Source organism: Lagopus leucura, unplaced genomic scaffold (genome assembly GCF_019238085.1).
Source record: "Lagopus leucura isolate 7727_CA_CO unplaced genomic scaffold, USGS_WTPT01 Super-Scaffold_100002, whole genome shotgun sequence".
NCBI classification, from domain to species: Eukaryota; Metazoa; Chordata; class Aves; order Galliformes; family Phasianidae; genus Lagopus; species Lagopus leucura.
In genome coordinates this window covers 52,880,133-52,892,489 of record NW_024962263.1, presented here as the reverse complement: position 1 = coordinate 52,892,489, position 12,357 = coordinate 52,880,133, and the positions used below count along the sequence as shown (strand labels likewise).

The following is a 12,357-nucleotide window of genomic DNA, read 5'->3' as shown; positions in this document are numbered from 1 at the left end:
CACACACGAAGTGTGAGTGACTAGGATGGGCAAACAGGGCATGGCACATCACTAATCACAGAACTGTAGGGGTTGGAAGGGACCTCCAGAGATCATCGTCTCCAACCCCCCTGCCAAAGCAGGTTCCCTACTATCAGGTCGCACAGGTAGGCATCCAGGCAGGTCTTAACATCTCCAGAGAAGGAGACTCCACCACCTCCCTGGGCAGCCTGTTCCAGTGCTCTGTCACCTCACTATAAAGAAGTTCTTGCGCACATTTGTGCAGAACTTCCTATGCTGCAGTTTCCGGCCGTTTCCCTTTGTCCTGTCTCCACTCACCACTGAAAAGAGAAAAGAGTCCGGCCTCGCCATTCTGCCCCCCACACCTTAGATATTTATAGACCTGGATCAGGCCCCCTCTCAGTCTTCTTTTCTCAAGGCTGAACAGACCCAGTTGACTCAGCCTTTCTTCATAGGAGAGATGCTCCAGGCCCTTCACCATCTTTGTGGCCCTCCGCTGGACTCTTTCCAAGAGATCCTTGTCTTTTTTGTACTGGGGAGCCCAGAACTGGACGCAGTACTCCAGATGAGGCCTCACCAGGGCAGAGTAGAGGGGGAGGATCACCTCCCTCGACCTGCTGGCCACGCTCTTTTTAATGCATCCCAGGATGCCATTGGCCCTCTTGGCGACAAGGGCACACTGCTGGCTCATGGCCAACCTGTCATCCACCAGGACACCCAGGTCCCTCTCTGCAGAGCTCCTCTCCAGCAGCTCATCCCCCAAACTGTACCAGTGAATAGGGTGGTATTCTAGGGTGGTATTCTCCTGGTTGGTGACTAGGACCTGGGCAGGAGGAGGAATGGACCAGTTGAATGAATGGTTGTATGAATGGTGTTGCACTCAGGGTTTGGTACTATGATCTGGATGCATCTTTGATAGACAAGGTGAAGGTAATTCACCTGTGCTGCCAGGAGGGGTGGAGCCTGGCTCCACCTTTTATGTCCATGCTGATAGACCCATTTAAGAGCTGACTACTAGTGGGAAAGGATCTCTTCTGGAGATCCCCTCCCCTGGAGTTTCATAGCGAGCCCAGTATACGGGTAAGCATTCTATCTATTCTGTTTTAGTATAATAACTGCATAGCCAAACTCTCTGGTATATTTCATAACTTTAACATCTGTACATTCATTGATTATACACATGTTGACATTGGATGAAACACAACTGACCAGGAGGGACAAGAATGTTCTGGGCAGCAAGCTGTCTGAACTGATTAGCTGAGCTTTAGCTGGATTTGATGAGGTATGGAGATGTATTTCTGAGTGACAGAGTAGAGCGAGGGAATGCTGACACTTAAGAGAACAGCAGGAGAAATCTTCGTATTGGTTCCAGGGGAATCTGGGAGGGCTCCTCCAAGAAGGTAACATAACTGATAGCCCAGCTTAAGTGCCTCTACACCAATGCATGTACTATGGGAAATGAGTAGGAGGAGTTGGAAACTGTGGTACAAGAAAACTATGACTAATTGCTGTCATGGACACATAGTGGGATGAATCACACAACTGGAATAACACAATTGAGGGCTACAATAAATTATTTACTCAGACAATGGAATAGGTTGCCTGGAGAAGTTGTGCCTCATCCCTCGTAGTGTTCAAGGCCAAGTTGGATGGAGTACTGGACAGCCTGATCTGGCCATTGTAACCATGCCCACAGGGGCTGGAACTGGATGACCTTTAATGTCCTTTCCAACCCAAGCCCTTCTGTGATTGCTGTTATTTTCTCTGTCTCTAGCTGGGAAAAAATACTGGTGGGACTGCACCTCTGCTAAGTTGCTATACCTGGTCCTCCTTAGCTGTTAAACCTTTTTAGAAGTGTGTTGTTGGTTAAAGGGAATGATTACTATTGAGTAACAAGTGTCTTCAATTCTAACCTGCATTAACCTTCTTATGATTTCTAATACATCATTTGTTGGGTTTTTTTTTTTTTTGAGCACAGCCCTGTCTAAATTAAGTTTTCTGTTTTGAAGGACAAGCTAAAATTCCTCAATATATTTCTTTTAAGGAAATTCATTGTAATCTGGTTTATTCTTAAGTATGACATAAGAAATTATAGGACTAAAGGATTAAAAAAACTTAATGGCTATAGTTTTTCATCTTCAGCTCTTTACTACTCTTGTGCTTGGCTGGTGTTCCACACTTCTTTTTTTCACTTGTATGACTTGCTCTGAGAAGGGATGCTCTTCTTTGGCTTAGAAGAATTCAGATGTCTTCCACATCTTTTGTTCCTCATCTCTTAGGGGGATCATCCTTAAGCTTTTGAAGGTTTCAGGAGTTAATTAGAACCTCACATTTAATGAGTTTACCTTCTGCATATAGTACAGACTCAGAATTCAAGTTCTCTCTAGCCTTCCACTTCATATGATAATGTGAAATAAAAAATAGTGTCTTTTCAAGGCAATATTGAGTTCTTTAGCAAGTTGGGTAAATTACTCTTTTTGTGAAAAGGGTCATTGCTTGATGGTTAAAAACTAGGGAAGTATGTAGTGGATAGCAAGCTTTCTTCTTATGTTGTGAATTCTTTAATAAATTCTAAAAAGCAACTTGTTCAGGAGGTAGCATGAGAAATTCGTATTAGTGACATGTCAAATAAGAAGTATGTGTGTATGGGAACTGTTGTGTCATGGCCTGAACCACTGATTGAGCACCTGAGGAAAGGACTCGGTCTGTCCTGGGAGCACAGGTGAAGGCAATTTAACTGCGTGACCAGAAGGAGTGGAGCCTGGTTGCAGCTCTCCTAGACTCCATTTAAGGTCTGATTGCCACTGGGGAAGGATCTCTTTCTGGAGATCCCTCCTTGGTGGAACTTTCCCCTGTGCTCACTTGTATCAGAAGATTCCACGTTCAATCTTCTTCCCTTCCTTTATAGCACTCTTCTATTGTGCTGTCCTGTTGTCATCACACCCTTGTTGTAACACCTTTCTTGTTGCATTGATCTGTCTGATTGCTACATTGTGCTAGGAAATAAGTACTTCAATAAAATAGCTATGATAGCTGATTAAATTTGGATGCCTTGAATTATCAAATAGTTGGATGGGCTAGTTACCCAGAAGCTGAAGTAACGTGGGGAAAAAACTTACTTTTCTCTCTTTCAGCGTGATTGAACAACTTGGTGGTAAACAGCTAGTAATGAACCATATGCATCATGAAGATCAACAAGTTCGTTATAATGCGCTGCTGGCTGTGCAGAAGCTGATGGTTCACAACTGGTATGTAAAGCTTCTTTTAACAGTAAGAAATGTTGGGCTAGAAAGGGGTACCAATTTCTTAGTGTGTTTGTATAGAGTCAGAATCAAATTTTCATGTGGTAAAGCTGCCTTCATTAAATAGTAGAGTAATATGTTCTTCATTGAGAGTGTGGTTGGACACTGGAACAGGCTTTCCAGGCAGGTCACAGCTCCAGGTTGCTTGATTTTAGGAAGTGTTGGGATGATGCTCTTTGACAAAGGACAACCCAAAAATCTACATCTAATGTGGAGCTAAGGAAAGGACTTAATCTTTATGGGTCCATTCCAGCTCAGGGTATTCTGTGGTTCTATGATGCTAATGCTAATGTCTAAGATTGCAGCTACATTCTCTGCTATTATGGCAGTTGAATTGAATAGCTTGACCTTACGGAATTGAAGTAATTCAGTAACACGCTTCCTTGAACTGTTTAATACTTGTTATGAGCTGCAGTTCAGATTTGCAAAAGTGTGAAGTCATGAAAGTGGTAACAAGAAGTATAAATGTCCTAACAAACTTATTAGTCTTAGCTGAATGAAATGGTAGCTTGAGGTAGTTACGAGTACTATAATATCAAATACTATAGTAGCAGTTATTTTGCGATCTGCATTTCTGACTAGCCTGTTGCACTGTTCATTACTCTAATCTTTTCCACCACACTACACTAGTATTTTCCTGTTTCCATTTTGAGGAGTGTTCTTTAAATTTTTCTTGAGTCTTCTGGAGCAGCAAAAGCTTGTGGGTTGCTTATTTAGGTGAAGTTGAAAATTGCTCACTCCTTTCTCTTTCATCACTTGCCTAGAATGGTGTTTGAAGTGAGGCTTTTCCTTTCATTGGTTTTTGACTAGTTCTCTAATAAAGCTTCAAAAATCTTGACCTCTGCCATAGAAATGACTGGTAGGTCATACTGCCTTTGCAATAGAGAGAGAATGGGACTTTATCTATAAAAGTTCTGAAGGGCTGGCATTGTGAAAAACTTTAGTGTTCACATAGCTTCAGTATAACCTGTCACATAGATTAGGTATGCTAACTGTACCTATTTTTTATGTTTAAAATTAAAATGTTGGTTCTTTGAAGTACCTGCAATTTCTGTCGTGTTTTTTTTTGTTTGTTTGTTTGCTTTTGCTGCTTATACAGATTGGTTTTCAGAAGGCTGATTAGTGATGGTTCAAAGAGTGTGAAAGTGGTACGGGAAGAAGGTTTACCAAGCATATTCTGGCAGATTCTTTATGTGATCTATTCTCTGTAGAAAACAGGCTATGAAGGGTGACAAAAGCCTCCTGATTCCCTTTCCCACAATACATATTTTCTTATTAAATAATGATAACTTTACCCCTTTCTTTCTGAAGTACTTGGTTTTCTAATTTGCATACTTATTATTACATTCACATGGTCTTTCTTCCTCTTTCATACCATGGTAGCCTTATCTAACAGTGAAACATAAATTTAAATTATACAGACTGAATGTTCTCTACCTGTAAGGAGGACTTTGATAAATAATATTCATTTTCTGTATGTGTGGAGTTAGAGACTAAATGTATGGTGAGGCACAACCTAATTAGGGCACAGGATTTTGTATTGCTTTTCACCTTGCTTCTCAGTTTGGTGATATCAAAACAACACAAAGAAAAAAAACATTAAATGTTCTTGGTGTTATAAATTCTCTTACATAATAGAGGCCTAGATACTGAATTTTTCTTAAATAAGGGGAAAGGTCTTATTTGCTTGTGTTTTAATGTCTTGAAAGTCTGTTAATAAAAATAGTAATCTTCCTTTCTCCAGCATGTTCCTCACTGGCAGTAGAAGTTTTCTTGGGTGCTTAGCCTGGCTTTTCTCATTTCAAGCTTACGTCTACTAATTTTAAATATATCAAATCTGCTCTTCTGGGTTTGTCTTGGTTCTTTCTATAGTGTGAACATATCAGCCCCTGCTTTTCTTTCACAGCTTCTGAACTTTTAGACTTGAGAATGGAGAGAGAAATTGCAGTTAAATCTAGTTTCAGACCTACAGAGGTGTCAAAAAGTTAGTGCATTTTTTCAGACTTGTATTGTCACCTCTGTAGGGATTTTTCCATTAATACTTATTGGAAGGAGAGTCTTTGGGACCCATTGTCCTTGTCAGTACTGATAATTGCAGAAGTGTTCACTTGTGCTAAAGAAATGATACACCACTTATCTATTACAAGCTACATGTAAGAAACTAAATCTGTCTTTGTATAGATCTGGCTTTTGATAAGTATGAGCTCTTCTTCAGTTTCATAGCTTGTGTGGAGAGAAGAGAAACCAGTCCCTTTAGGTGCTGCATAGTGCAGTTCAAAGCCTACTTGTTTAGCATTGTTTTGCCATAATGTGAATTACTGGGCAAAGTCAACATTTCCCCTACCTCGATTTTCAGAGATGGAGAAATAAGTGTTTTTCCCTTGCTTCCATGTACTTCGGAATTCCGTCTCTTTCAACTGAGGCAAGTGTTTTTCCTTGACTTTAATTAGTGTGGTGAAACCCTCCATTACTGTCTGTTGTATGTGCATGACAGAGGCTGTGAGGCTCTTCCTACATCGTGGAGCCTAGCAGAGGACAAGCAAATAAAGGCTTTCTCTGCCAGGCTGAGGCTCAGTGTGAGTAGTGTGCCTTTGGAGCATAAGGGTGAGGAGAACTGTAACCGGAGTGAGGGACTGCCACGGAGCAGCTGAAGTGACGATCGGTTTAAAACAGCCCTGTATCCTTAGACTGCTATTAAGTCAACTTGGATACAATTAATTTCTAAGTAATTTGAGTAGTTCATTACAGGCTGCTCAGCTGTCTTTTCTGTAGGGGATTTTAAGTCAGGGATAAATGGGGAGGAAATCAGACTGTCAGATGTTCTGTTCAATGGTAAAACTAGCTTGGCAAAGGCAGCAACTGCTGACAGTTATTTTTTTCAGGTGAGGTAATTTAAGTGAAATATTCCATTTGCACGTTAAATGATCACGTGTTTGATGAAGCAGAAAGAGAACATATCTTTTTTAGCATCACTTAATGTCTTTAAATGGTAACTTATCCTGTGCTTTAATTTCACTTGAACTAAGAGCATGTTAGTCCTGGCACTAATGACAAAAACCTGTTATTGGCAGCTGAGAAAGTTTGGCATGGAAATAATGGTGTAGGATTTCTTTTCTACTGTGTCTCTTTTTCTGCTGTGCCTTTTGCATATATGTGAGAAGCATCCTTGGCTTTGACAGAATTCAGAGAGCAGTGCCCAACATGACTATTTTATTAATGTGAACTGATTTTGATAATCTAATGCTAGTTGGAGCTATGTCTTTGCACAATTGGAAAGTATCAAATATTAAGTTCTAAAATGACAGACCTGAAGTATATTGTTTTAAGGAACCTGTGCAGGTTTGTGCTGAATTGTTCTCTACCTCTGCAGAAGGAAAGGTGGAGGGGTGACAAATTATGGTAATGTGGTTGTGCTCCTTATGTCAAGGGAATAACTTTCTTTTGGAATTATTGTTGGCTGAGATGTGCAGTTATATTATTTGTGCTATTTTTTCTCCATTGAAGTGTATCATAAAATATGGTGGCTCACCCTCTATAGATCAAAGGTTTTCAGTTTTCATTAGAGTACTAAAACCATGGAGGATCTGGGCACAAGTTCATTTTTCCTCTGAGTTGGGATAATGACTGAACTTGCAGCATCTTTGATTATTCACACACACAGAATCACAAGGTTGGAAATGACCTGCAAGATCATCTAGTCCAACCACACTTGTTGTTCACACTGATTAAAGTACTAGACTGTGGTGTTGCATCTTTCTGCTTAAGTCTTAGTAGTGAGTTACTGTTAGTGAGGGATTGCAAATGTTACCTCTGGGCTCAGGTGTGATGCCTAATTTCTGCCGCATCCTTTCACCTGTGTGGGCTGAGAGCTAGAGACCTCCTTCAAATGAGTAGGCTTTTAGAATAAAAAGGGATTCAGTGAATAGACATCAAAGTGCAGAGTATGAGTGAGCTGGAGGATATTAACAATGGGAATTAGGATGCATGATTGATGCACATTTATTGGAAATAAAATTAATAAACTATTGAACAAAGCAATGATTTCAGATAAGCTTCAAATGAGCTTTTTTCAGAGAGTGTTTACCAGACACAATTACTTGCTCTTCATCTTTTAAAATGACTAGTTATGCTGAGAGACATTTAAAACAACAACAACAAAAAACCAAACAGCCTAGAATTTGTGATGTGATCTATCTGGAAGCTGTTGTTCTAGGGTTAATATTGAACAGTCAAGATTTTTTATTCTTTTTTTTCGGTTGAACGTTATCCTAAGCCTGTGCATCTCCTGAGCTTATGGACCTTACTGGCACTTTTACCAAGTGCAGAGTGTAATGATAGTAAACTGGCAGATGTAATGCTTAACACATCGGGCTTAAATCTAACATTTACCCAGTTTCTTGGTCTTCATTATCAATACTATTTCTTCTCAGTTATTTACTAACTAGAACTTGACTAATTCAAAAACTTGAGGAAATAGTCTAATTAAATTTTTTTTGAAGAGCACAGTTCCTAGATATGAGACAAATTGAGCAAAAATCCAGTTAATCATAGGCACATCTGATACATAGCATTAGTGCTTCATCCTTTTATGTGGAAGTGAATGTGTCCTTGTACAGTCTCATTCAGTATCATCAGGGGCTGTTGTTTGTGCTGTGCTTGTGCTCTGTGGGATTTCACACTGTATAATGTTTTTTTTTGGTGAGATCTGCATCATTTGTAAAACACACTTTATTTCTTGAGTTTCAAGCACTTCTAAGCACTATCCTTAATAACAAGAAAAACCATGTCACCAAAGAAATTTCTGACAGTTTCACTTCTAATTAGTGTTAACTTAAAGATGTGATGTCCTCAAGTTTTGATTGTAAAATGCAGTTAAGTGATTTATGGCAGTTTCAAAGTGTTATGTACGAGGTTGAAGCTCTTAAATACTGAAAGCATTTTGCTTATAGCTCATTGTGCCAAGTGAACCGCAATACAGAGCCACTTCTGAACCACATTGCATGATTTAGTCTAGTTCTTTTTAATTCATCGAATGTCTCTGAGTGAGTGTTAGCTCATAACAAATCACATAAATGAAAAAATGACTTCATCTTGTTTCCCTAATAGGAAGGAATATTGTTGAATTGAATTCCTCAGGAAATGTAAAAATTTTTGAGTAATAGAGACTCATTGATATTCTGTTTCATTGTGGCCTGTATGTAAGTTGTGAAACTCTGGCAGCTTCTAAAAAAACGGGAAAAACCTCTCTAAAAGGAGACTGCTGAGTCAAAGTGAGCTTCCTGCAAAGCTCTTGAAATAACTTAATACAATCTGAAAATGTGTGTTAATCTTGAATTTCACATCATAAGGAAGGCTGTCATCCATACAGTGAATTGTTTTCCATAATCAGGTGATACGTTTAAGGTTGCCCACTCATATTGTTACGTTACATGTATTACATTAGAGTCTCCATTTGGGGCAGGAAAAAAAATGGCTTAAAATTTATAACTTGTCTGCTTAACAGTTTGGCTTTGTTCCATCTCTTGCCATTGTATCGAATCTGTAAATGTTTAGTTTTAAGATAACCTTGTTTTTAATTCTAATTAATTGGAGGTAAGATGTAAAACAAATATTGGCGTACATGATAGAAAACCTCACCCTTCATTTTTGCTATATTTCATTTACTCCTTTTTCTGTGCCTGCTGAAACAAATAGTCTCCAGGTCACTTTGTTCCTTAAGGAAAAGGTAGATCTAACCAGACTAGAAATAGAAGTATAACTCTATAAGAAGTACCCATTGAACTACAAAGCTTATTTCTTTAGCACACAAGCTCTAGAAATCAGATGTTATGTACCTTAAAAATTTTCCATCTGTCATGGGTTGTTATTGACAAGTCCTTTACTAAATCTGAAAACTAGCATAAAATTTTGAAGCAGGATCTCCTTACCTTGTACTTGAATTTGATGGTTGGATCAAAACCTTGTGCCTTTTCCTAAGAATGCAAAATTTTCTGGATACTATCCTGAAGAAGCACCAGTAGGTGTGTGGTAATTTTCCTTCCCTTTCTGGACAGCAGTTAAACAGTAAAGCGTTACATACTATCGAAGCATGTTCGATGTTACTGGTATGCAAAATTTCATTTTCTTTCATCCCTTTAAATGATTTGAAGGGCTCATCAGTGTTACATAATGGCTGGACAGGTGCTGTACATGTAATCAGAAAATCTTTTCTACTTATGACTAGCTTGAAGTATTCTCTACAATAATATGATGCCTACTCAAGATGAAAGGTGGCTTTCAAATGAGAAGAATTATTGATTGAATTTGTGTCAACTGGAATGCTGTGTATATAAAGTATACTTCTGTATACCTTCAGCGTGTCACTCAATATATATTGGTTAAGAAAGATCAGCTTGGCCTGATTAGAAAGGAAAAACTATTGTAAAATTTGTGTAGTGAAAGACAGTAAGTACAGAAGTCCCAAAACTTGTCTGTGTCAAATGTTAGCAGAATGTGTTTTGCCTTAGTCTATATAATTGAGCTGATCAGGCATGCATGAACCTGTGGTAGCCATGTTTGTATGTCATACTGTTTCTACTTTTGCTTCTGAGTTGAACCATCTCAAAGACTGACTGTTACGCTTCTGTAAAGTTGGTCTTTTTCTGCAATTAGGAAAAAAGAAATAACAAACTGTGTTTAAAATAAGGAGAAATGGTCCTATTTGTGAGTTTACAGCTTATTTTAGAAAGCACTTCTATTCCTAGTTGCTTTCCACTGTAGTATGTACCTCTAGTCTGTGCCAGGTGTTTCTTTTAAGTATTTTGTGAAGCTATTTGTTACTTGGCTGATGATCTATTCATCTTTCATCCTGCATGATCTTACAGTGTGTGGAATGCTTGCATTATTAAGGATAACTACAGTTCTGTGGTGTAAAGATTAATTCTGAAACCTCAGCCCGAATTTTAAAATTTGGATGAATGACAGTGTGAGATAAATCAGATCTTAGGTGCTTTGTAGGTAACAACATGATGATGGATACCCATGATCAACTTGGATGAAGACTGAAGCTTGCAGTTTTGATTTCATGATGTCACCAAATATGAATGCTTAAAAAAACACCTTGAATATTCATGTATTTTAGTATTTATTTTAACAGGGAAAACAGGTGGTTGCTGAAGCTAGAGTAGCTTGAGTTTTAGTGGAGGGTGTGTGGAAGGTGATCAAAGGCCTGGCAGAGTAACAGGGCAGCCTCCTAGGGCTTCACAGGAAAGTGTCACAGCTGCCTAAATCTTTACTGAGTGTCTTATCAGTCTACCTATTACCAGGTGTAGTCCATTCAAAAACTTTTCCTATGTTACCCAGTAAAACACATTTCATAAATGATAATCAACCTGAAAAGAGTAACTGGTGTTTGTAACAGCATGTGGAAGGTAATACTTCTGAATACTTAAACCATGCTTCTCTGCCTTTTCAGCAGAGATATTATTGCTGAATACAGTGTAGTGTGGTTGGGTTTTAGTATGCATCAACTATAATTTTGAGACAGTATAAACCATGCAATTTGTATTGTGAAGGACTGTTAGCTTTTTTTATACTTCTGAATAACTTCATAGGAAATTCATGTTCTAAGTGGTCCATGTGTATTTTGAGAATAAGTAATTTGGCAGGCTTGTGCTGTGAGGTGATCTGTGCATCATTGCTTTCAGGGCTTGAGTGTGAGCAGAGATGTACTAGAACTTGTACGTGCACACAGTTATGGGGAAGGGGGGGCAAGAAGAGAGAGCAGGTGGACATTTGATTTTTGAAGCCCTTCCATAGTTGCTGGTTGTAGTTTCTGTTGGCTGTCAAATTTCAATTACTTCAGTATTACAGTTTTGAGCACAGTGATCCCTTCCAACCTGAAGCATTCTATCATGATTTCCTTCTTTGTCATCAGGAGTCTGTATTTCAAGGATGGAAAACTACATAGTACAATAAAAAGTCATATTAAAATACTGTGATTCTGCAGAAACACCTGATAAAACTTTGAAGAGAAGGTGCTAAATCATAATTCACGGCTCTAGCATACAAATTGTTATTCTTTTATTACTAGCTGAATTTGAAGCTAGGATTGTACTTCATTGGAATTTTGCTTTCCTGGCCATTTAGTCTTAAAACTGCCAAACTCTATTCTGCAGTAGAAATTACTATGCGTAGGGAATAGCAGTTTGAGAAGACATTAGACTGAGAAGTAGTTTTTAGAATGTTCAGTAGGAACTGATCTTTTTTCTTCTGGATTTAAATGTTTTGTGAACTTGATTTTGAATAACAGTTCTCTGAACTGCTTCTATTTAAACAGTGAAAGATGGGAAGACTCAAATGAAATGTTCAGTGTTTTCCATAGGATTTATATATTGTTGCTGAGAGGAGTGGTCGGAGTTTGTTCGATTGCTGAGATTACAGATACAAAATAATTGATTTAATGGATTTCAAAACAAGGTGGAGAAAACATTGTAAATGAAGTGCCTGTCTGCAGCAGGCCTGGCTTGGATCTCTTCTTTCTTCCAGCTTGAATATGAAGCTCCACAGCATCTCTTCAGCTGTGTGAAGATTTTGCTCACCTATGGGTTAAATTGTCAATATTTCTACCAGTATTACATGTGCTTATGCAGCATGAAGAGATCCTTTTAAAATACTTTGCAATGACCTTTAATATGCATATTTAGCAAGAAAAATCTGTGGGCTTAGTGGGTGCTTTGTAACTGTTGCCAGGCCTAAGCCTGAACATGGAGTCTTTGCTTTTTCTTGAGAGCTTTTGTGATGTTCAACTCATGCCTTATTTTCAGAGGGTTAGATGATAGCTACCTAAAGCTTAGGTACCCATATATTAAATAGTTAACTGAAGCTACTATTAGTACACTTGTTTTGCAGCTCAAAATACAGTGTGAAATGTATTTGAATCTCTAAATGTAAATAACACTATATGTAAAAACTACTTTTCTTTGTGTCATGGTTCTATGTTTTTTTTTTGTTTTGTTTTTGTTTTTTTTTTTGTTTGTTTTTGGATTTCAGTATTCCACATCAAAACATCATGTAG

At 38.4% G+C, this 12,357-nt stretch overlaps 1 protein-coding gene across 4 annotated transcripts in view; it reads left to right on the top strand.

Moving 5' to 3' along the window:
* ATP6V1H (ATPase H+ transporting V1 subunit H) overlaps window positions 1-12,357 on the top strand; it is a 39,587-nt gene that overhangs the window by 26,335 nt on the left and 895 nt on the right. For all 4 annotated transcript variants that reach the window (XM_042870140.1, XM_042870139.1, XM_042870137.1 and 1 more), the window contains one exon: window positions 3,135-3,248. In XM_042870140.1, coding sequence (XP_042726074.1) covers window positions 3,135-3,248 — 114 coding nt within the window. The remainder of the gene's footprint in view (window positions 1-3,134; window positions 3,249-12,357) is intronic.